Source organism: Phalangium opilio, unplaced genomic scaffold (genome assembly GCF_054372755.1).
Source record: "Phalangium opilio isolate 3A_F unplaced genomic scaffold, DU_Popi_V2 ptg000662l_1, whole genome shotgun sequence".
NCBI lineage: Eukaryota > Metazoa > Arthropoda > Arachnida > Opiliones > Phalangiidae > Phalangium > Phalangium opilio.
The window spans coordinates 940,363-963,213 of record NW_028324246.1 but is presented as its reverse complement, the minus strand read 5'-3'; the positions used below and the strand labels follow the sequence as shown (position 1 = coordinate 963,213).

Here is a 22,851-nt window from a genome sequence, read left to right as displayed (position 1 = left end):
CCCGTAGACCGTATTCACCTTTAGTTGTAGGGTAGATTGACCTTGTACGAGGCAATCCAGTGATTAAGCAAGTAGTCCACTAAGCCTTGAGAAACCGTATCGTTAACGTAACGTCACGTATCCAAATACGAACAGAACGCCATCTGATAACGTTTCTTAAACGATGCTTTCGGACTTAGGTAATGGGCGCCCTTTTTCGGATGATTTACGAACTTAAAACGGTAACGATACGGTTTCGCAAGGCTAAGTGGACTACTTGCTTTAGTCCTTTATGACTAGTTTCCGCGCGTTAACGTTCTCAGTCCTCGCCATCACTTCAGTAGAACTAAGATGGAAAACAATTGGCTCTACTTTAACCCTAGTAAGTGTTGCTTTTATTAGCTACCTCAGAAAGGCACACCCCTATAGTCTTGCGCTCTCACTTCCCATCCTATCACATGCATTGTAATTAGCCATTATCATTATTTCTTTCTTTGTGCGTATGTGAATAATCATGTTACACTTACCCCGCTTTGTGGATTGTGGTACTCTTCTCTCGAAGAGAAGTAATATATACTTCTGGTTGTAACAAAAGATATACTAAACGAGAAAGATACTTAAAACAATTTTATTAAGGAACACAAATTAGTTTTTTTTCTTCAAAGATTTACACTTTATGCGAGTGTTCTCCTAGATAAGCTCATTACAATTATCCCTAATATTTATCACTCGCATTTACATTCTTTACGTGCATGTATTTAACCATAAACCAACCTTACATTTAAACCAACAATTAAGTTTTGTATAATTTTGAGGGATATATTAATCATTAGAAGGAGAAAAAATATATGATTTATAAATTATATGGTGATATGCAATTGTCATATGGGGACTTATCTATAAAAACGCCTACTAAAAAGTTGAATGGATTGTTCACTCTGGGATTTGGTTAAATTCAAGTCAAATATAAACCCTACAGAATCACGTTGCGTTCCTCGAGCGTCAACTAAAGAGAGGAGTAAACCCTGATCTTGAAAGCGCAAGGTTTGAAGGTTTTCCTCAACATAGAGTAGGGGCGCTCTTCTTGAATTACAGTAAACCTGATATCAGAAAATACAAAATTTCTATTCAAGGCTGTTAGATTCTATGCTTCTCATTTCCTCTATACCCTATTTTAGCTAAACCATGTTTGTAGCTAGTTTCACTCACTGCGCAACTAATTGCGCATGCTTAAAACCCCACGCGTTTAAATTGACACGCTTATGTAGGCACGAAACTGTTCAAACTTCAAAAGTTATATTTCGTGTCTGCATTAACAAAGACCAGTGATAGGATCTCACTAAAAGAGTGAAAGCTTTTGTCTGTCCCCGTGGCAAGAAATTGCGTACTACTAGCCTTACTCTTGCCGATATGAGCAGTACATGTAGTGGCAATATCTGTGAGGATTATATTTGACTTGATTTTCTATAAAATGGCACAAATAAAATATAATAGTCCATCTCAGTAACAGTAGCTTAAAGTGTAATATTTGTGATAAGTATGAATATTTAGGAATTTGTTAAGGATTAGAAATAATTCGTATAAAAGTTGGGACTGAATCTATTTGTTATCGAATACTAAGCTTTTGGAAAGTTTGAAGTTGCGAAGTGCAGAACCTAGCGTTATTTCTCTCTTTTGCCAATGTATATTTACAATCTTTTTTGTCTACGAAGCGACATTTGCGAAGAAGTTAAAATGTAGTTGGCCATTGTTTTATTACGCGCGTGTACGTGTACCAATTTAGCTTATTTATGCCTACCACTTTAGAGACCTGGACATGATAAGTACAGACTGAAAGCGTGATTCGAATTCTGATGATATTGATGCGTCAACGTCAGATGGTCAGACTCGTCGTATTGCGTGCTGGCTCTTAGAAAGTTCCCTCGATTTTTTCAAGTGGTAGTTGTTCTTTGATAACCTAAATTATTGGGAAGGGAAATTGTAACAATTTAAATTACTGTTAGGCACAGAAAATAGTGTAGACAGTGATTGTTAAAAGACAGGCGGTACTGGTCATTAAAAATGTAGTCATACACCGTATTTGTGGTAGATAGATATATTTTTACTATTTGTAAACGAGAACACTCGTATAAGCAATTTTCTCGTTAGAGGGGACCATTTTTAACGAACTGTATTGGTGCTACCATAAGTTCATATGATATGTTCCATAACTTTGTAACTGGTTACTGAGAAGTGACGTAGGTGAAACGTCATGGATACTAGTAAAGTGACCCCTGGTGAGGCGTTGTCAAAGGTTTAGTGCAGACTAATTAGGAAGATGGACTGCAAAACCGAGTGTAGTCAATTCTCGTGTCGTTCTCGAACTAGCTCTCAGTAAGTACGAAGTATAGGGAGTGGCATACTTATGGAACATATCTTATAAACTTATGGTGCTACTCGGCCTGATCCATAGAATCTAAGACCCTATAATTGTGTCGCCAAGATACATTTAAGTTCCAGGTGGCATGCTCATACTTTAAGTGTACGTTTTTAAGGCAACAGTGATAGAATATTTTAAACAAATTTGCATTAATGATGTGTTGATGATTTATGTTCACGTTTCAAATCGAGGGTAAAAATTAATGAAGTCTACCTAGTCGATGATCAATTTCGTCATAATATCTCTTCTAACTTTTCAAACAAATTTTTAAGCTTTCATAACTATGAATGAATTTTTCAAGATTTTAGATTATAGCAAGGGATTTGATGTGATCACCTTCTTGAATCATGGTTTTTACCAGTATTTTAGAGCCAATATTTTGAAAGGCTAGATTTTAACTCCCAATAGAATTTGATACCTCAACGTTATCTGCTTCACACTGAAGTTCTTGTAAATTAATTACCCTTATTTTCTTTAATATTTTAGTTAGATTAAGAATGCTTCCTATTTGAAATAAATATTTTTTATATTCAAGCGTTTTACCTAGTTATAGATGTTAACAGATTGAAGTTTTGCTAATTTCTCCTTAAAATAGGACTCCATAATGCGTTCTAGTAACACAGATTTTAGGGTTATTGACAAAACAACAACGTTACATTTGCGCAATTAGCTGGGAAACAATAAATGATTAACTACAACCCCAAGCTCATCCATTACTTGGCACAAAATGTCTATGGGTATCTACTATGTTACTGAAGTACTGTTATCTGACTAGACAATAGACAATGCTAATGGAATATAACATGCAAATTTCGTAGTAGTTGGATAAGCGTAGAGTCCTAGTTTAAGCTAGAAACCATTTTGACCAGCGCTTAGAAAATGCAAAATATGGTTTTCGTGATTGGTGACCAAGAAGTTATTTATTTCCGTTGGTTGGAACGTTTTGTACAAGGTTGTACTTTTGAGATTGTTAAAGATATTACTAGGAAAGTCTCGTAAAAGCACCTTGTGCAAAATGGAATTAAAAACTTCTAGTGTCAACTCTTAAACTCAAACTGTCTGCAAACCCTAATCATAGCCATATTGTATGAATTCGGAAGTCTTTATTTTACTGTAAGAGTTATCACGAAATAAGCGGTTTGCACATCAAAAGCGTGATCAAATGACGGTTCCTCGGTTTCGAATTACAAACCTCAATCAGCCGTTGTCTATACTGCTCTTCGCTTTCCCTGATTTCGTATTCCGGCACCGTTTTATGTCCTCTTTGTAAGACAATCTGTAGGTCATGCACGTCCATAATTGGAACGGGGTCTACTCTGTTCTTATTTATGAGCGCCACCAAGAACTCAATGTAATGCAATCTTCGAGTAAATGAAAGAAAAACAAAGAATAAAGAAATGGAAATAATAACCTCGAGTAGTTGCGCTCGATAAATTTTAACGGGTGTTCCGTATGGCTTTCGTGGTAATTTAATTGTGGCCCTCTTGAGACATAACTCTAATTCGAATTCGTCGAACAGGTTAATCGGATCCAAGTTATTTTTCTTTATAAGGCCAACCAAGTACTCGACATAGTGGATCCTAAATACGTTAATTAACAAACAAGTTTCATCGTCCATTTACCATCTAGGCTATTCCAGGAAACTAGAGCTTCTACAGTATGAAAATCATCGTGGTCCAGTCTTGGTGTTTGGCAAAGAGGATTTAGGTGCCTACAGTGTTTAATCCTTTTACAACTTTCAATGCTAGGCGTTTAAATCCCATCCATGGCTGCCGAACACACATAGAGACTGGGCCACACTGTTCAATTCTTTCGTTTAAGACTGTTTGAACTTAATTTAACCCTATAGTGTTTAAGCGGCTATGTTCGTTCAAAGACATTATAACTAGCTAATTAACGCTAATTTTAATCTCTGATTGGTCAGTTCACCTTAAATATTCAAGCTTGTAACATATTCTAACACCAATTTTTTTTATAACGAAGCGAATTATCTGACAACAGTCATCGCTTATTTTACCTGCAAAGTCCAGCGTATCCTTCGTTCACATCCTTTCCACATATATCGTCCTTCAAGCCATCTGATGTCTCCTTTTGTTCCATTACCTGGCAAACCTTTTTGACATCCATACCTTCCGGTGGCTCAGTGTTATAGGTCACATTGAATTCCTTCACAAAGTATTTCGATTATTAAGACCCGTGTCTATGATAACCCAGATTCGAGTAAAGCGACATACATCTAATAGTTTGTGTAGATCATTTGGTTCCTTGTCCCTCAAATAAAACAGACAGTTCCTTGGGTGATGCGCGTGCAGTCCAAGTTTACTGCAGAACTCCGAAACTCCGCATTTCTACAAAAGTTGAAAGTTTAATACATCACTTTGAAATGGATAGTTTGAACTTACAAGACCCATCTTGAAAGGCTTGCCACAGCCGCTACAAAAGTCAAACTGACACTGGATGCATCTGAAGTGCATACACCCCCCTTTCGCCAAAGCGTAGCGAAAGTGACAGTTCGGACAATCTACAGTGGAAAAAGTTACTAATGTACTTGCACTGCGTATAAAAACATAATTGCATAAGGTTTGTGAAATAATTTTTTTATCATGTTGGGAACAACACAGGGGGATCCGTGAAGTCTCCCAAAATGATTTTGACCGCGCTTTAGTTGACAGTGATGTCGTAGTATTGTCGTAAATTTCAAAATAATATTAATTTTACCTATTCCATTTTCGGCAAGATGCTGAGCCAATCCGGCAGCTTGGACTTCAGGGTCATTTGCCTCTTTCCACTCCAGGAATTTCTCGCACGTGACACCTTCGTGTTGTTTTTCCCACTGATTTTCACAACAATTAGTAAGCTCTAATTAGCCATTATCATTTGACTAACGCACTCACCCTCTTTCGACACGATGCGCAAGTAACTGCTTTACAATCGGGACAAAGTAACCGTTTTTGGTTTGGGTTGGTTATAATGAACCCTGACGAACACTGTGACGTTTTACGAACATTTAAGTTTGAAAATATTTCAAGTATAATGCAATATTTGTCCGGTTTTTCGACATACCTGAGAGCACCACCGGAAAAGAGGGTCCTTCATTAAAACCCTATCTCGTAGTTTTCTATGGAACAGTTCGTGGATTTCTGGTTCTACTAGGTTTTTGAGCTGGTGAATAAATAAATTGTTTTAGTCCCATAAAATATAGCCTAGGCCCTCCTACCATTAAGTCCATGTGGTTGAAGTAGTCTGAAGCAATGTCATCATTGGTTAGATCAGGCTCGTTGCAAAAGGGACAAATTAATTCCATGATGTTCCTATCCCTAATTTGAATCGTGAAATACGCCTTCAAACAGCCTTTGCAAGCTCTATGCGTACAATTGACCATAGAAACCATCTAAACGTAAACTCGGTGTCTTAGACTAACGTTTTCTAATTGGTTCTTGGTTCTATGACTTACGTCTGCAACGGGAAACTTTCCGGTGCACAATTCGCACTCCTGCGACAAGTAACTGATGGCTTGGTACAAAGTTCCACACTCTTTGGACGCGTCTATGGCTTCTTCTTCGTCGAAATTCATTTCCATGAGTCTAGCTGCCGTTTCAGCTTGTTCGTAAGTTTCGCACTTTCCTTCGGCTAGTAGATTTTTAATTTTGTTCTGGCGGTGCGTGTAAAATCTACTTTAATTTTTCGGTGATTGGGGGGGACTCTGGGATGGCTGCATAACGCTTCACGTCTTGAAGACAATGGATTCTGTTGAGATCAGTAGTACAGGAGCTTCAAGCACCACGATAATATTTTCGCAATTTGATATAAATGTTCATAATTTAGAGCTCCACTCGATCAGGACTTCGTTCTCATTTAAACTTACATTATATTCCAAAAGAAATTCTTAAAGAGCCAATTTTTGTCTTCTAACTGGTACTGCTGATCTCACGTCCGTTTCAAAACATACTTTAATAAGAACCTTGTCTCCAGGACATATGCGTTTATGCAGCAGGCACCACGGTTAATTTTCGATTTTATTCGTAAGCGCCTTTGGCAATAAATGTAAGTATCACAATGACGAGCAACGCGATACTTACATCGAGCACGAGCCTTTTAGAACTCATAGCGGGTGCTGAGGTGTCAATTGGCTTCGCGACGGTCAGAGCTTTGATCTTTTTTTCTTCCGCCTTTTGCTTGTATTTCTCGACTTGACTGCCGATTTTAACTGGCGTTACAGCCCTTTCACTCTCCGGAGGGGTTTCCAAAGATTTAGCCGCTTTCGCCAAGGCATTATTTTCCGCAAATCGACCTTTCATTGTGTCAAAACTAGTCGATCTTCGTCTCTCACGGAAGCTATCTTGCTTTAATATGGCTGGAGGTTTTGCTATGCGTAAAATATCCGTCGTGGAGCCTTTGATACCTTCCCGACTGTCGGTCACGGAAGGCGTCCTCGAGAGTCTGTCTCTCGAAATACTGCGTTGCCTTCTGACTCGTGGTGAGGTAATGCCTAATTTCGTTGAATCGTTCGCATCAGTGACCGAGTCGTCTTTAGTTTCGTTTACTATATCATCGCCTTTCGGTAAATCATATTTCGACATTGTGGCGATGTCATCTTCTAAGCTTGCGAGTTCTATGTCTGGAACATCAGATGTGTCTATTACTAGAGCGTCCATTTTTCTCTCTCGGGTTCTGTACACGGGTGCGTTGCTGCGTTCCGTCGAAACACTCCTTCTGCGTCGTGGAAACGTCGACGATGTGGTTGTCGTCGTTGGTGGTGCCTGCTGCAATATGTCCTCGGCGTCCGATGGTCTTCGACGTCGGCGAACTGGTTTTTCTTCCTCTGTTGAACCAGTTTCCTTGGACAAGGTTTGAGCGTCATTAGACGAAGTTGATGCTACATCAGACGGCTCTGGTTTTTGTTTGGTTAGTATCGTGGTGCTTGGTGTTGATGGCTCTGAGTCATGTTTTTTGTCGTCTGTATGTGACTTGGACAAGGCTTCTAGAGCCGTAGAAGGCCCAGTGGAGGTTTCGTTGCTATCATTTGAAGTGAAAGATTTTGTTACAGTCTTATTGGAAAATCTAGAGGTTGAAGGATTGTTTGAAATTTCTTTGCCGTCATTAAATGATAATGGTTTGCTTGAGGTTTCTTTGGCATCCCTAGTTTTAGAAGGCTTATCTTGACTAGATATCACTTCTGGAGGTTCGTCAGACTCAAGACTAAGTTGTTTGTATCTATTTCCCGAGCTTTCCTTCAGTGTAAGTGGTTGATCACTTGTAACTTCTTCAATATCGTAGGAATGTTTAGAGGGGGTGGATTCGTTGAAAGACGGAGTTTTCTTCAAAATGGATTTAAGGGGTAAACCCGTTGTGGGTGATGTAGGTATGTTAGAAAATACATCCTTCTCTGCTTCTTCGGTGGAAAGTGGAGCCGCATTCTTCTTTGTTAACTTTGGCGTTTCAATTTTCTTAGGTGTCTCGTCGTTGTCTTCTATACTCTGTGATTTATTCTTGAATGTAAACAGAGGTTCCCGTGGTTTCGCAAATCTTGATACTGGGTATGTTATATCTTTCGACGCTTTTGGTGGTTCTGCAGCTGTTGCACCTTTCAATTCCTTAGACTCTTTGATATCTTTATCAGCCACCACCTTCTTAACTGCTGGTTTCTTTTGATCTTCTTTCACGTTTTTTCCAAATTTACTTTTTTCATCCCTTGGTTTCACAATCTCGACAATGGTTTCAACTATTTCTAACTTAGTTTGCACAATTTCTGGCTTCTTGTTTCCACCATCGGCCCCCACCTTCTTCGTGTCTGATTTGTCATCTTTAGGTTTTTCCCGTTCTTCAATTAATTCCTCCTTGACTTCTCTACGTATGACCCTTTCTTCAGCCGCACTATCAGAATCGGTTTTTGATTCTACTTTTTTGAGCTGAGCTTTACTGGACTTGGGCGAAGGTGTTCGACTTTTGGTTTCTGTCTTAGTTACCTCTAATTTATCTGACACTTTCGGTGTTGCAGCTGAGATTATGGCTTTCGTAGGTGAAGGTGTTCGACTTTTTGCTTCAGCCTTAGCTACATCTAATTTATCTGATACTTTCGGTGTTGCAGCTGAGATTGTGGCTTTCGTAGGTGAAGGTGTTCGACTTTTTGCTTCTGCCTTAGCTACATCTAATTTATCTGACGCTTTCGGTATTTCAGCTGAGATTGTGGCTTTCGTAGGTGAAGGTGACATTTTTTTGCCATCTTCGGTGACCTTAATCTTTTCGGTTTCAGTTTTATCAGTCTTGGGAGATTTTGCAACAGTCACTTTCTTATCTTCATTAGCTGTTGCCAAAGATGTTGATAATTCAGAATTTTTAAAGTGTGAGCTTGTTTGTGCTTTAGAATCTTGGCTATCAGTGGCAGCTCTGGCTATTGAAGTGCTTTTAGCTGTGGATGGTTTGGGTGATGGAGCTCTATCATTAGATTTAGTTTCAGTAATTTCCAGATTATTATTTGTTGGACTTTGGTCGGAATCTTGCTTCACATCTTGACTTGCAGTTGTTTCAGTCTTATTTGAATTTTTTTCTGGTTTTGGAGAATGGCCTGCGTCTATAGTTTTAAAGTTGTTAGTGGCACTTGTAGACGCCAAATCTTCGAAAAATCTTGATCTAGCTGTTTGAATATCTAGTTTTGGACTTTGTTTTTCTAATAATGGTTCAGGAGCGACTTCAACCTCATTTTGTTTCAGGGTACTAGCAATGGTTTCAGTTTGTAACAAACCTAGCTCGGCTTTCGGCTCAATAGGAGTTGCCCGAGATTCTGATAAGACTACTTCCTTATCACTTTCAGTGCCTAAAGAAGCAGCCACACTCCCAGTTTCGCTCGCAGCGCTGCTGGAGTCTTTTTTAGACCTAAGACCGAGTCTTTGAAGAAAACCCATTTTCGGTGGTTCGGGTTTTGGGACTTGTTCTTCGGGCATCTTTTGCAAAAAAGCGTGTACCTTTTCTTCTGAGCTGACCTCGGCCGCGTGTTCAAGATCACGTGCTTGCAATTCTCCATTAGTGTCTTGCTTCGTGTAATCAATGAATCCACTCTCTTTGTTTTCCGCTGCCGGTGAGGAGCCGCGCATCATTCTTTGCAAGAAACTTCTGCGCTGCGGTTTCTCATCTTTGACGCTACGATTTAATTGTTGTACGCTGACACTTTTTGCCATTGGCTTTTTACGGGGCTCAGATTCGCTTAAGTCTGACTCTGGCTCGGTTTTTATATCTCCTTGTGTTTCGGTTGCTGGTTTGGGTCGAGTTTTTCTCAAAGAAGCAAGTTTGTTCAAGAAGGTTGTTGATCGACTCTTTTTACTACGATTACCGCGTCCAGATTCCCTTGGTTGCCTTTCTTTTGGTTTCATAAATGGTGTGTCCACGCTTTCCATATCCTCTGACGTTATTGACATATCGTCGCTGGCATCGTAACTCATTCCTTTCTGATTCATTCTGTTAAAATTGGGTGAAAACCCAGGGAAATCATTCGAGCGACCGGCGGTGAATGAAAATCTCCTAGTTAACTTAGGGGAGACTCCACCACCAGCATTAAGGGGCCGAAAATCATCTTCAAGTCCTATCATATTGAGGTTTAACATGGAGCGATGAATGTTAGTGCTTTCTCCTAAGTGTTGCTTCCGATGTTGAAGGTAAGGTGTTCTTGGCTGTTCTGCTTGGTCTTCGTAACGATCAAACAAGCCCTTTCCTTGGGCCGCGTCATTGGGTGAGAGTCTGGCGCTGTCTAAGTTCTCAACTCCGGAACCAGGACCCCAGATGTTGAAAGAGAAGGGCTTGTGCATGGTTCGAGTTAGCTCAGAGTAGGCCAGTTCTAAATTGCCTTGGTTAGCAGTTAGGGCTGCTACGATTTCACGGCGTGAGAAATTTCCACGAGCTCTGAGTTCGATAAACTAAGGGAAGTAAATTCTTTAGGTAAATCTTACAATAATTATTATACTCCTTTAAAATATATACCTTTCTTTGTCGAGATTCTACGCATTCCGTAACAGACGCCCAGATATTTCCACGATGTATTCTCAACGCCTCTTTGGCCTCTCCAGCCGAAATTATACCGACATCATTGTCTGGTTTATCATGTCCGTAGTTCGTAGCCAGGGTAACAACAGTCTCGATCATATTGGTCCAATTCTCTTCTAGCCAGTCTATCGGATCTTGATCAGCGGAGCAATGATTTAGTGCCACTTGCAAGTCGTCGGGTAAGAACCCACATAGTTCCGCTTTCTGTTTGAAATGTGGAGTTGTTTAAACATTTGACCTCTAAAGTGGGAGAGGGTAATATTACTCTTATAAGACGGATCATTTCCAATCCTTGAGCTCGCATGGTTTCTTGACGACGTCTTTCTAACATGTCTTCCATGCTGGGGTAGTTGTTCCTTGAATCTCTTTGATACCATCCACCCTAATCAATAAAGTTTATTAAAGGTTTGATGAATGATCATCGTGAAACTTTTGTTTGAATGTATTTTTTTTACTTGAAGTTGTGGCTGAGGTATGTAATCCCTGCTGGACAAATCAGACGGCCTTCGCTGTTTTCTCCAATCTGTTCCAAGTCCTTTACGTTGCATGAATGGGCTATCGGGTGCTCTTATAATCTGGTCTTGAAGACCATACATTCCGGGCTCGCTGACCAATGAAGCTCGGCTAAGACTTCGAAGTAATTGTCCTCTGTGGAAATCTTCCTTCCTTTCATTTGCGAATTGACGACCAGGGAACATCAAGTCGTCTCTTAGCTCGGACTGAGACACAGAACGCTCTAGGTTTGAATAGTGTCCCGTCCTGTCGAATAGGTTCTGGGACATGTCCTTCGTTAAACGAGGCGGCGAAGTTCCCATTTCGACTTTAGCTGCCGGACTGTTTAAACTGTCGTCTTGACTGATTTCAGAAATATTGTCCGTACCTACGGAAATTGAATGTCCTAAAAGTTGAGGCTGAGGTTGAGCTTCTTCTTCAACATTAGTTTGGCACGACGAGTCTGTCTTCATACTTGGTTGAGCCTTCACATTTTTATCACTAGAGGACGCTTGGGAACTATGACTAGCTACATTATTGTCTGAGGATGTGACGCTATTTACTTTATCTATTATTGGCACTGGTGAAGCGGGTTGAGCGGCTGGCGAATGTGAAGCGGCTACAGTTACTGATTTGGATTGATGAGGTGATGAAAGGGTGGGAGAAAGTTCACGTTGAGGTGAATAGGTCGGACTAGTTGAAGCGTTGATTGGTTGGCTACTTGTTTCCTCTTCGGGCGGTTTGACTGTGGCTTCCGTAAGAGAACTTCTCCGAGATATCGGTTCCCCAGGAAATCCTTCGCTTAACTTTCGATTCCTTTCTAGGCGCTTCCTAATTTCCTGATCGAGAAAGAGTTAATTTTATGTTCATAGACTGACTGGTTCGTAAATAGGCATGCAAATGCGATAGTAACTATAATTGAGGTATAAAATAATAGCATAAGCTTATAATATGTTCCATAATAATAATAATAAGACTTATTATTTTTTTTCCAGTAGATAAAATATAATTTTTCTATTGTATAAACTAAACATTGTGATGCGGCGAAAGGTTTTTCATTGGAAGGGTTGGACTTAATGCAAAGTAAACTGTTATAGGTATCGTATCTTTAATGTCTCTAAAAATCACCTCCTCTAGTTGTTCTTGCTCTTTTAGAAACTCAGGGCTGAAGTTAAGAAACTCTTCTTTGGCCTTTTTCTTCTTCTCTTTAAGTTCTGTTAACTCGTCTTTGCTGCCTGATTTGGACGAGGGTGAGGTCGTACCTTTTGAGTCTCCACTCTCTTTCTCCGCGTCCTTTGCCCATGATATCGTTTTGCAACAAACACCGCAAACGCGACCACCAGGCGGATTTATGAATGTACAGAATGTGCATTCCCATTGGTCAGTCGGAATTGGGGGTGGGGGAGCGGGTGGTTTATCTGTTTAAGGAAATTTCAAGATGTGATATTCAAATTCCAATACTTTGAGTAAGATTACCTTCAATTTCTGGAACAACAAACTCTTCTTCCTTATTATCCTTTAACGCGTCATTTTTGACACTATCAGATCCCCTACTTTGACTTCTCTCATCCTTTGAAGCGTCGGAACTCCTGCTATGAGTCCTGTTATCCCTTGTCTTAGTCCCTTCTTCTTCGTGCTCCTCCTCGGAACTTGGGTCTGGTCCCGAAGACTCTGATCTTACTCGATTGCTTCTGCTACCACGACGCGATGAATCGCCCCTACTTCTGTCGGAACTCATACTCTCGTCATCCCTCTGGTGCTTTCTGCTGCGTCCCCTCGTTTTTCTGTTAAGCGTTCTTGTTGAAGGTACTGGTGACGACGGTGTGGATAGTCTTTGACCAGGATGGGGTGACCAATAAGGTGGATAGCCTGGTGGGAAGTAACCACTTCCTGGATAACCATGTGGTAATGCTCCAAACGGAAAGAAACCGCCTATGTAAGGAAATAACTAAGTGACGAGCAAATAATAACAATTTCACAAACGAGAAAGATTACCTTGTTGAGCTGCTAAGATGGGATCGTACATGACGCTTTGACTTCGTTTCATTTGACTTTTGCTAGACTTAGTGAGCGTTCCACCATTATAGCCTTGATTGGCCAGTTCTTCATCTTCTTCACCTCCTTCGAGATCGTCGTCTTCTTCACCACCTTTTTGTGCCAAGTGGCTCCATGAACCTCGGGGAAACTGTCCAACGAAGCCAGGATATACACCAGGATAAGCGCTTCCTGGAACGCCGCCTTGCGGGAAGTAATTGGGATAAGGAGCCGGGAATAAGCCCGGGGACTGAAGTTGTGGATTTGGATAACCAGATTGGAGATTTCCCATACTTGTGCTATGTCCCATTCTGCCTTGCATACTGAAACATAATATTAAAACAGTCATGTTACACATGCCCAATTTCTTTCACTGAACCGTAAAATAAGGAATCTTTAGTAAAACAACAACATAAATAAAATTATGCGACACCCGGGCGGGTGTACGGCTAGTTGGGACTTGTGAAAGCGGAAATCATGTACAATTACTTTTGTAGCAATGTGAAAATAGGCTCTCTTATTAATCTCAAGATTATTTTTCGACAAGAAAAACTTCCGTTGCCCTAATGAAAATAGACTATTTTATTTTTGACCTAGATAGGGTTAGTGTCGTTCTTGATGGCCCCTTGCGGTTACAATAACAAACATATGGCTATGCTGACATAAATTATGGAAATGAAGAGCCATAATTTTCCATCTGGAACATTTCTTACTTTTATATTGACACGCACTTGTGCGTAATAAATCATTTGGTCTAGTCTCTGAGCTTCCTCGACTAAAGGATTAAAGTTTAAAAATACTTTACCCATCAGGAGGAGCGAATCCTCTCTGCATTTGATTTCTTCTCATAGTTCCGAAACCTTGCCAGTCTTCCATTTCTGGATTGGTCATGTCTTCCGCCTTATTTCTTAATGGTGGCGGTGCCCCTGATTTCGCTAAGGGTGCCACATCCTGTCCCCATCCAATATCATCACCGACACTGCTTCCCCTTGTACTTCCCGATGTAGATACTGATGGTTCTTCTTCCCATTCGTCCGCGGAGTTTTGGGCAACCTTGGTCTAGTCAATTTAGAACAATTACGTTACTATTATTTTAATGAATACCTTGTGACTGAGTGAAATACCAAATGAGCTAATATGTTTTGATATTCTGGAGATCCTGATCTGTTTTCTTGTGGCCTAGGAGTTCTAGTCCTGTTGTTTAGAACTTGTTGCTGTTCATTGGCTGAGAATTGAAATATAAAAGTGTTAATCTAGAGCAAAGTATTTCATATAAATGCGGTGCTTTTACATGTTTTTGGACTAGCCGCTCTGGGTTTGGGTGGTATCGCTCCTTGTTGCAAGGGAAGTTCATTTTTGGGAATTGGCGGGAGCGGACGATTGCTCATAAAACGGCGAATGCTCCCCAACTTCTCTGTGATCGAAAATTCCTTCTTCGGCAGAGCTGGAATCTATTTGTGACAAAATGTTAGACTGACCTTTATTTCCTGATTCATGGGACTTACTTCAGCACCGAATCCAGGGAAGAATGGCTTTCCTTTTTTTTTCCTGGGTGGTGGAATGGGCATTTTTGAGGGGTCTCCCGGGACATTTGCTCTTTGCCCTGAAGGTGGCCTAATATTTGATCCAGGCACCGCTGAATTGTAACTGTCAATGGCTTTACGAAGGTGTTGTTTTCTTTTCGGGTGTCTGTGGTACATGTCATCACACGATAAACAGAAAGCGTGTCCATTGCATTTATCGCACCTAACAGCGGGATTCGATGACCCGCACAAATCACAGTGAACTCCTTCACGGCTCCGATCTGAAATGTTTAGTTTCCAATAAATATTATCATTTAAATGCTGTTGCATTCGTCATTTAAATAAACGCACCTGAACCTCCTGGACTGGGGGTTTCTCTTTTAACGAACATGTTTCACCTGAAATTATGACATAATGTATACTTGTTCTTTTCATTAACATAATCTTATCAAGTACCCAAGCAATAAACTATAGCAACACAAGAACAGTGTTTGATTAACCCTTAAAGCAAATGTTAGTTCCTTTGGCGCCCCTAACATTTTTTACCTCGCCAATGGTAGGTACTAATCAGAATTCGTCCACTTGGCGGAGCTACAACTAGCCTTTCCTAATCTTAACGGGCTAGTCAGCTCCACTCCACCCCTTACTATGGGAGCATCTAGTGGCATTTGTTTAAACTAAACCACAACCATGATTTGCATTAAACGTTGGTAGACTTACGATAAGTTAATAATTGGTGGGGCTGTTGTTCTCTAACGACCTGTTATTTATTTCGCATTATACGGAGTATCATACTTAGAGATTAGAACCGTGAATTATTAGCAAGTTCCAGCATGGAGACTTACAGGGTTATCTACTTATGATGCCATAAATATTTTCTTTATCCCTTTTACTGCTATTTTCTCAGGATCAAGTCATAGAATACGATTTTAAATTATGCAAATTTGGGATGGGCGTTGATAATCAGTAAGACATTTAATTATACAGAATGTTTCTGAAAGGTCTGTAAGAAATTAAGGGGAATGTTCTCTGAGCAATTTTGAGTCGAAAATGTTCTATGAAAATTTGCCCTAAGGGCCACCATTTTCAAGTTAAGATTTTAGTATTTTAATAATGACCCTTTAAATTTAATTAAGAAACTAAAAGAGAATGGTACTTTAATTAAGGTTTCATCCGTAAAACACTCCAAACAATACTGAAAAACGGTGGCCCTAACGGCAAAATGTAATAGAACATTTTCGATTCGAAATCGACCAAAGAACATCCCTTAATTTCTGATAGACCTTTCAAAACACCCTATATAGACGAATGAACGTACTCATGCCTGTTACCACACGTCAAAAACTTAATCATTCTAAATCCCTGAAATAAGACTCAATCCAAACAAAATTTGAATAATGTCCTATTGGGTGACACTACAATGTTAATAATGGTAAATTATAAAGATAAATGTATTTATCCTTGCACCATAGTGACTAACGCCGTTAATATATAGAAACCATTCATTTAAAATAAAAAACGTAAAATTAAGGTCTCCAGTAGATAAAGCGTTCGTTGGCATTGCAAATGTGGCCGTCACAAGAGGAAAAGAAGTTGGGATGCACGTTTTCAACTCCCGAATTAGTGGAATGCGCCTATTTCCAGGGTTATCGGTGCGAGGATTATAAAGCACTGAAGTACGTCACACACGAAGAAATTTGTCATTTGAATTTTCTACTGGTTCCGACATCTGTACAGCCAGGAATGCATGCAGCTAATAGAAATAATTCTGAAGCCATTTTCTCAACGTATCTAGGCGGAGTATGTGGGATGAGCGCTAGCCTAATCATTATTACCTAGGGCGCATTTGACCTCACTTTCGTACCAACCAATGAAATCATGGTTAGAAAGACGTCAGAATTCTGAGACGTGACGGATAGTACTCAAGCTTAGTCCACAAAACCCGCATAGAAATTAACATGGTAGATAAGAGGCGCACAATGATTCCTATTAGCTGTATGAATTCATGGTGCAACCTTTATGTTATTTTCAAATACACGTTTACAATGTCCGAGAACTGAAATACAGAGAGTGTTCCAAACAGTGCAATTTTGAGTTGAAAATGTACTTCTATGACATTTTGCCCTAATGGCCTCCGTTTGCATGGTGCAGTTGAGATGTTTTAGGGATGACCCCTTAATCAAATTAGCATTGCCTTTCAGTTTCTTACTCGCGAAGGAACGGTTATGGGGTTCAGACTCCTGTGGTGCCACCTTGACATTTTTATTACTCCAATGGTCGACTTATACCCTTCTGCGCATGCTTCACTGGTTACTGAGAGCTTGTCATGAAGTGACGTAAGTGAAACGTCATAGAGTTTAGTAAAGCGACGTCTGGTGAGGCGCTGTAAAAGGCCTAGTACAGACTAAATAGGAAGATGGATTGCAAAACCGATCGTAGTTAATTCTCGCTTGTCGTTCTCGAACTAGTTCGAGCTGTAAGTCTCTAGCATTACGAAGTATAAATACATATCTTATAAACTTATGGTTCCATCAAAACTGGAGTACCGTTTAGTAGACGATGCTCTGTGTGCGATTGGCTTTAAGAAATGGGAAAGGGGAACATTGGAGAAAGTTTTAAGCAAAAGAAAGAGACGGTTAAGCTCGCTTCTCGCGCGCAAAGTCTGTTGGAACTATTCCTAGACTTTTGGCAAATTTTCAAATGAAGTGTAAACTTAGAAACTGTAGGTGCATTTTCGCGGGCCAAGGATGTTCTATATGTTTACGTCAAAGAAACAGCTTAGTAAAAAGAAACCCATCTCAACTCCCTTCCTGTTTTTAAAGCATTATTTTGAACGTTACGGGATACTTCTTGGGTATAAATTATACTTTTTCTATATACGTGAAAGAAAACTTTACGGTTGACTCATCAGTCTTGAACCATCCATGATTATGGCGTCAGTAATTTAGGCGCGCAATAATTCTCTTGGTTTTTTTCTCCTTTGAATCAATAAAATGATGTGGTGACTGGCATTGAAAGCATAGTTATAAACTAAATTATACCATTGCAAGAGTTAAAAGATATTATGAAGATTATGTTAAAAGAGATATTATCATATAAATTGGTTCTTAAATTTTGAAAGAATTTTTCAAATAGAATATATGAAAGAACGCCTTTCATGTACACCGATTTATGGTTTGAGAATTATCTACTTTCATCATCGCAGTTTGAAACATTTTTAAACAATATTACCCCTTTAATATAAACCAGGAATACATACAGCTACTTGGAATCATTGCGTAGCCATTTCTCAACGTAACTAGGCGGATTTTATGGGAGGAGCTAGAGTAATAATTAGGTATGACGAATTTTACCTCGTGAATAATAGATCTATCTCGTTGCGAGTTGAACTTTGCGCGTGGGCCGGACCAGCCAATGAAATTACAATCACAATTATGAAGCGTGACGGATAGTAAGTTCTCAAGCCCGGCCCACAAAACCAGCCTTGAAATTAACATGAGATAATAATACAAGAGGCACAAAGATTCCTGTTAGCTTTATATATTCTTTTTTATATTTTAAATTCTTGGTGAGATCATATCTAATAGATCACTTTTAAATACATAACCACTTTTCAAAGCATGTATTCTTTAAAGAAAAATATCATTATTCTTATAAATTATACCTGAAAAGAACGGCCTTTATATAAATATAAAAGGGAAAATATTAAAATGATTTCTTATTACAAAATAATTAGCATTTAATTAGTCTTAAAAATGCTGACTACTGCCTCTTCATGTTTTGAGGCGTCTGCTAGCTAGAACCCCGTACTCCTACGGGATTGGTTCAACCAATCTCGTTCGACTTCTGGGTAGCAGACACCTCTAAACATGGCAAGGCAGTAGTCAGCGTTTTTAAGACCAAATAAATGGTAATTACTTTTAAATGAGAGAATTTATTTTTTTAATATTTTCCCTTCTATATCGTCCGTTATTTTAAGGTATAATGTTCTGTTGGCTAAACTTATTATAGCGTCAGGTATGTTGGTATGTCATTGTTTTATCATAAAATCATGTGGACGTGTAGCGTGTTAGTAAATTAGTGTCTGTAATCAGCGTTGGCTATTGTGTGTTAAGATAATTGCTCGTTTTCTAACTGTTTTCCATTCCTACTTCTAAAATTAAGTCTATCCCTTGTGACACAAAACTCAAGAAATAAAGCTGATACAACGTTTGTCAGAATAATTTTCATCAATGCAATGAATTTGTAGAATCATCCTTTTCATATTTCAAAGCGTTTTACAGAAGACGTACTAAGGTTACCTACCTTGGATAAGCTCCAAGTGTCATTTGTAACTAAATGATGAACGAGCAATTGAGCGTCGGCAGTAAAATGAAGGCTAATGACGAAGTTTAACACTTTCATATGGAAGTAATCAAGTCTTGGAAGCTTGCGCCAATCAGATCAATGAGTCATATGATAAAACTTTCTGAATTGTGCTATATTTCCTAAGATCTTCAGTTCTTGAAAGTGTTAGGCCTAATGATATCACTTCTTCGTTTTAAAGCTTGATAAGTTCACTGGCCGTTTCGACAAAACTTAACTAGACAATCCGCCTCTATCATGTCACTGCTTTTTTTACTGTTTTAGTTTATCCAAGCCAATAGTGAAGCACGTACCTATTTATAGAAAATTGTACATTGCAAAATTTTTTCAATGGATTATCAACTAATCGTATAGTCTCTCGGCGTAATCAATCGTTGTGCACGAGGAAGAGTTTAAGGTGCTCTGCTATTGACAATGGTAAAATTATTACAAGTAACCCGTAATCGATGTACAGTGAATCTGAGAATGGTTAGTCCCTCGCTATCACTGTGAAACTCAACAGTGTAGAAACCCAACATGATGTTTTTGATTTTCGTGTAACAGTTGTTAGTCACGTGATCAATGGTACCGTTACATAGTCACAAAGATTATACAAGGTGTTTCTGATATGCCGTTCGGGTCACTGTTTTCAAGTTAAGATTGGAGTATTTTACGGATGATCCCTTAAAATTAATTATGAAACTGAAAGGCAATGCTTATTAATAAATGAGCCATACTTATAATACTCAAATTATTACTCAAAAACAGAGGCCCGGGCGGCATAATGTCATAGAAAATTTTGGACTCAAAATAGCCCAAAGAACATTCCCCTTAATTTATGCCAGACTTATCAGGGACATCCTGCATAATCAAACAAGACATATGAGTTCTACTCGAGGACTTGCGCCGCAGCAGGAAAACACATTTCATCCCAATTGCAAGCCTACCGTTTTTCGTAACTGGTTTATTCCTGGAATAGCAGGCAGACGCCAAGTGTTACCTGTCTCCGTATATTGAATAAACTGTCTATTCAAGTCTGAATTTTATTAACATCAAACCCTTTGATGACATCTTCAGAAAACCACTCTTTTTACCATAAAAACAGGAATTCACAAGCTAATAGGAATCATTGTGTAGCCAATTACTCAATTATCTAGAAGGGCTTTGAAGGAGGAGCCAGACTAATCGTTACGTATGATAAATTTTGCGTCACAAATAATTTATGTAGCTGCGAGTTGAACGTTTCGCATGCGCCTAACCTCGCGTTGCTTCGTCACAGTCATATGGACTCTCGACTTTATTGCCCATGTGCTACGTTAATAAATAGACGACCAACAAATGAAATCACAGGTATCCAAATTATGTTGCGTGACGTAAAGCACTCAAGCTCCGCCCACAAAACCCGCATAGATATTAACATGGAAGAAATGGTGGCACAATTATTACTATTAGCCTTTCTTACGGATTCCTGATTAAACCCATTAAAATTTCCAAATCTTAGTAGCTATTTTATATCATAATAGCAGCAATGTCTTTAAGTTGAAATCTAAATGTTAAAGGAAAATCATTACAGTTATCACCTTCTATTATGCTTTTAGTCAAATATAATTAAAAAAACTGCAACAGTGACCCCAACCTTGTAGTAGTTCTTTGATGCTGGCCGAATGGGAAGCCAGACAAGATAAATTATTGCGCATACCAGTACACCACAGAAATAATCTCTGCCATAAATTATTGTCTAGGCCTCTACCATTAGTTACTAAAATTGGAAACATTGTGTCCCATTAATAACCGAAAGTATCTTCATGACGCGTTCTTATCTTATAGAGACTATAGACCGGGAACGCTCCTTGAACCCATTTATAACGATTTAAACACAGACGCCACAAACCGTAATAATTTACGCCCCTTCCCTCCCCATTGCCATCTTAGGGCGTTTGTCAAAGCTATTTCAGTAATCAAAGGGAATTTAATAATCTAATGCAAGAAATTTCACTAAAGTTTCAAATTACTTGAATCTTTGATTTAATTATTTGCTCAGGTAGCAATAAAAATAGGTGAGTGGTATTCTAATAATAATTCTAAAAGACAAAGTTGAAAAAATTATTGAGCTACTAGGACTAATCAAATATGGCAGAGTTCTATTTTCGACTATTACCAGTTTACCGCCGAAAGACTGATTACTTTCAGTAGTCCTTTGCCAAGATGGCCGCGAAGTGAAAGCATAAACACAATGAACCAGAAACAATATATCGTTCTAATTTAAGGAAATTATCGTATAGTTGTTGTATACTAGTTGTATCATTTTCCTGGATGACCGTGGATCTTAATGCAGAAATTAATCTCGGTTATCGCGTTAGATTATGAGAAAGAACCAATGCGATTTCGAGTTTTACCTATCTTAGTAAAGTCCCCACTTCCTTGCTTTTCAAGCTATAAAATATCTTATCGGTCATCAAAGACATTAACAGCACCACTCTAATTACCATTAACAATATCATTTATTTATTACGCATTGAAACCTCTTTCAAAAAATACTCACAACACCCAGCTGTAAATATTAGAAATCAAAACTGATAACTTACTTTCTTTTTTCAAGTATAGCACAGTTTCCAATTGGAGGTTTGAAAAATATTAGGTTATGCTACAAACTGTTCACTTTGGTATAGTAAACACTCTAATTAGGATAAATTTGTATACATACATAACGGGTATAAATGTACGGGTTTAAATGAAAGAGCTAGAAATATTTTACTAATAACATCGCGGATGGGTATTTTAGCTTTCGCGCACAGTTTCCCCAAAGACTCGGGACAACCAGCATCCGAAAATGTTCTTACAGACTTCCAGGTTCTAAAAAACTCCAACGGCAGATACGCGCCAGAGGATTTAACGAATATTCGTACTTCTCTCCTCTTTGGTGAAAAATTTGGCATCGCAGGTCTTTTCTTTAAATAGCATCGACCACTTCCTCAAAATGCTGAAGGCTTCTATGTACTATTACAAGTCGAAAAGATAGTCCTCTGTTTTATATTACTCCTTGCTGTACGCCGGTACCTCTGTATTTTTCATTAGTTACGGGAAGTGATCCACATTACCTCGAGGATTTGAACCCAAAGTGGTACAGCGCAAAGGTTGCGTCCCAGAATTTTGGATGGTTTCAAAGATTTTATTTGTATTTCTCAGGTTTTTGTTTCATCATAAAGTTATAAGAAAGGTCCTCATAAGTGAATGACTTTGGTTTCACCAAAAAACCCACACGTTACTTATTACATCTAAGACCACTCCAGTGTTCCATGTCCACTCTCGCGAGAATCTACCATGTATTTTAGTAACTGCGTACGCTTGCACTTGTGGCCACGATGAATTAAGTTGCCTTCACTCTATTAAAGCTATCTAAAGACCTAAAAGTGTACATGTGTATTTCGGTTGTTCTTGATATACTCAAAACTGGCCAATTTTTTATATTTTTAAGTGGGCTCTGTTTGAACTCCAATTTTATCATCTGGAATTACAGAGTTAGATGAAGTATTTTTGGGAACCATCAGGACTTTTCACAATTCAATTCCAAGCGTTGGTACTCCGTGTGTTTGTTTCTCAGCTAGGAATTCTTTTTAAGATAGTCGCTCAAACTTACAAGAATGCTTATAGTTCTTACTGAGAATGTATACTATTGTGTGTCTGCATTTGGTCTTGGATTTAACCTCGCGTAACTGACTCGATTCAAAGAATTATTTGTTTGAAAGTCTTACGAATTCGGGAAACATACTTCGTTTGTTTATTTGGGCATGAAAAGGACCGTGACAAATTCTTCGCTGTAGACACAACAAATAAACAATCTAAACATGTTTTTCTTTGAGCTTTGGCAAGAAAATGAATTAGGGATCCTCTATACAAGAAACATTAATTATATGATTATATCGACTAGCAAAATCAAGAAAAAATAGAAGAGAGTATAATAATTGAGTCAAAATTTAACTTTAGCCCTGAGTTCTACCTCGTTTGAGGGTCGTCATTTTTATCCCC

General features: G+C 38.9%; 1 protein-coding gene across 1 annotated transcript; it reads right to left on the bottom strand.

Moving 5' to 3' along the window:
• Nucleotides 1–700: 700 nt before the first annotated feature.
• On the bottom strand, nucleotides 701–21,523 carry LUBEL (Linear Ubiquitin E3 ligase). The gene is made up of 23 exons (XM_089862878.1): nucleotides 21,411–21,523; nucleotides 14,833–14,879; nucleotides 14,464–14,762; nucleotides 14,250–14,409; nucleotides 14,083–14,183; nucleotides 13,764–14,017; nucleotides 12,920–13,281; nucleotides 12,401–12,856; nucleotides 12,053–12,342; nucleotides 10,888–11,763; nucleotides 10,698–10,814; nucleotides 10,370–10,636; nucleotides 6,478–10,305; nucleotides 5,853–6,050; nucleotides 5,616–5,789; nucleotides 5,462–5,560; nucleotides 5,293–5,385; nucleotides 5,117–5,231; nucleotides 4,801–4,919; nucleotides 4,633–4,746; nucleotides 4,416–4,564; nucleotides 3,810–3,978; nucleotides 701–1,936 (listed from the first exon to the last, which is right to left on the bottom strand). Exons 2-23 carry the CDS (start codon nucleotides 14,870–14,872, stop codon nucleotides 1,889–1,891), a joined length of 8,328 nt encoding a protein of 2,775 aa, XP_089719004.1. The 5' UTR covers nucleotides 14,873–14,879; nucleotides 21,411–21,523; the 3' UTR covers nucleotides 701–1,888.
• Nucleotides 21,524–22,851: the final 1,328 nt, after the last annotated feature.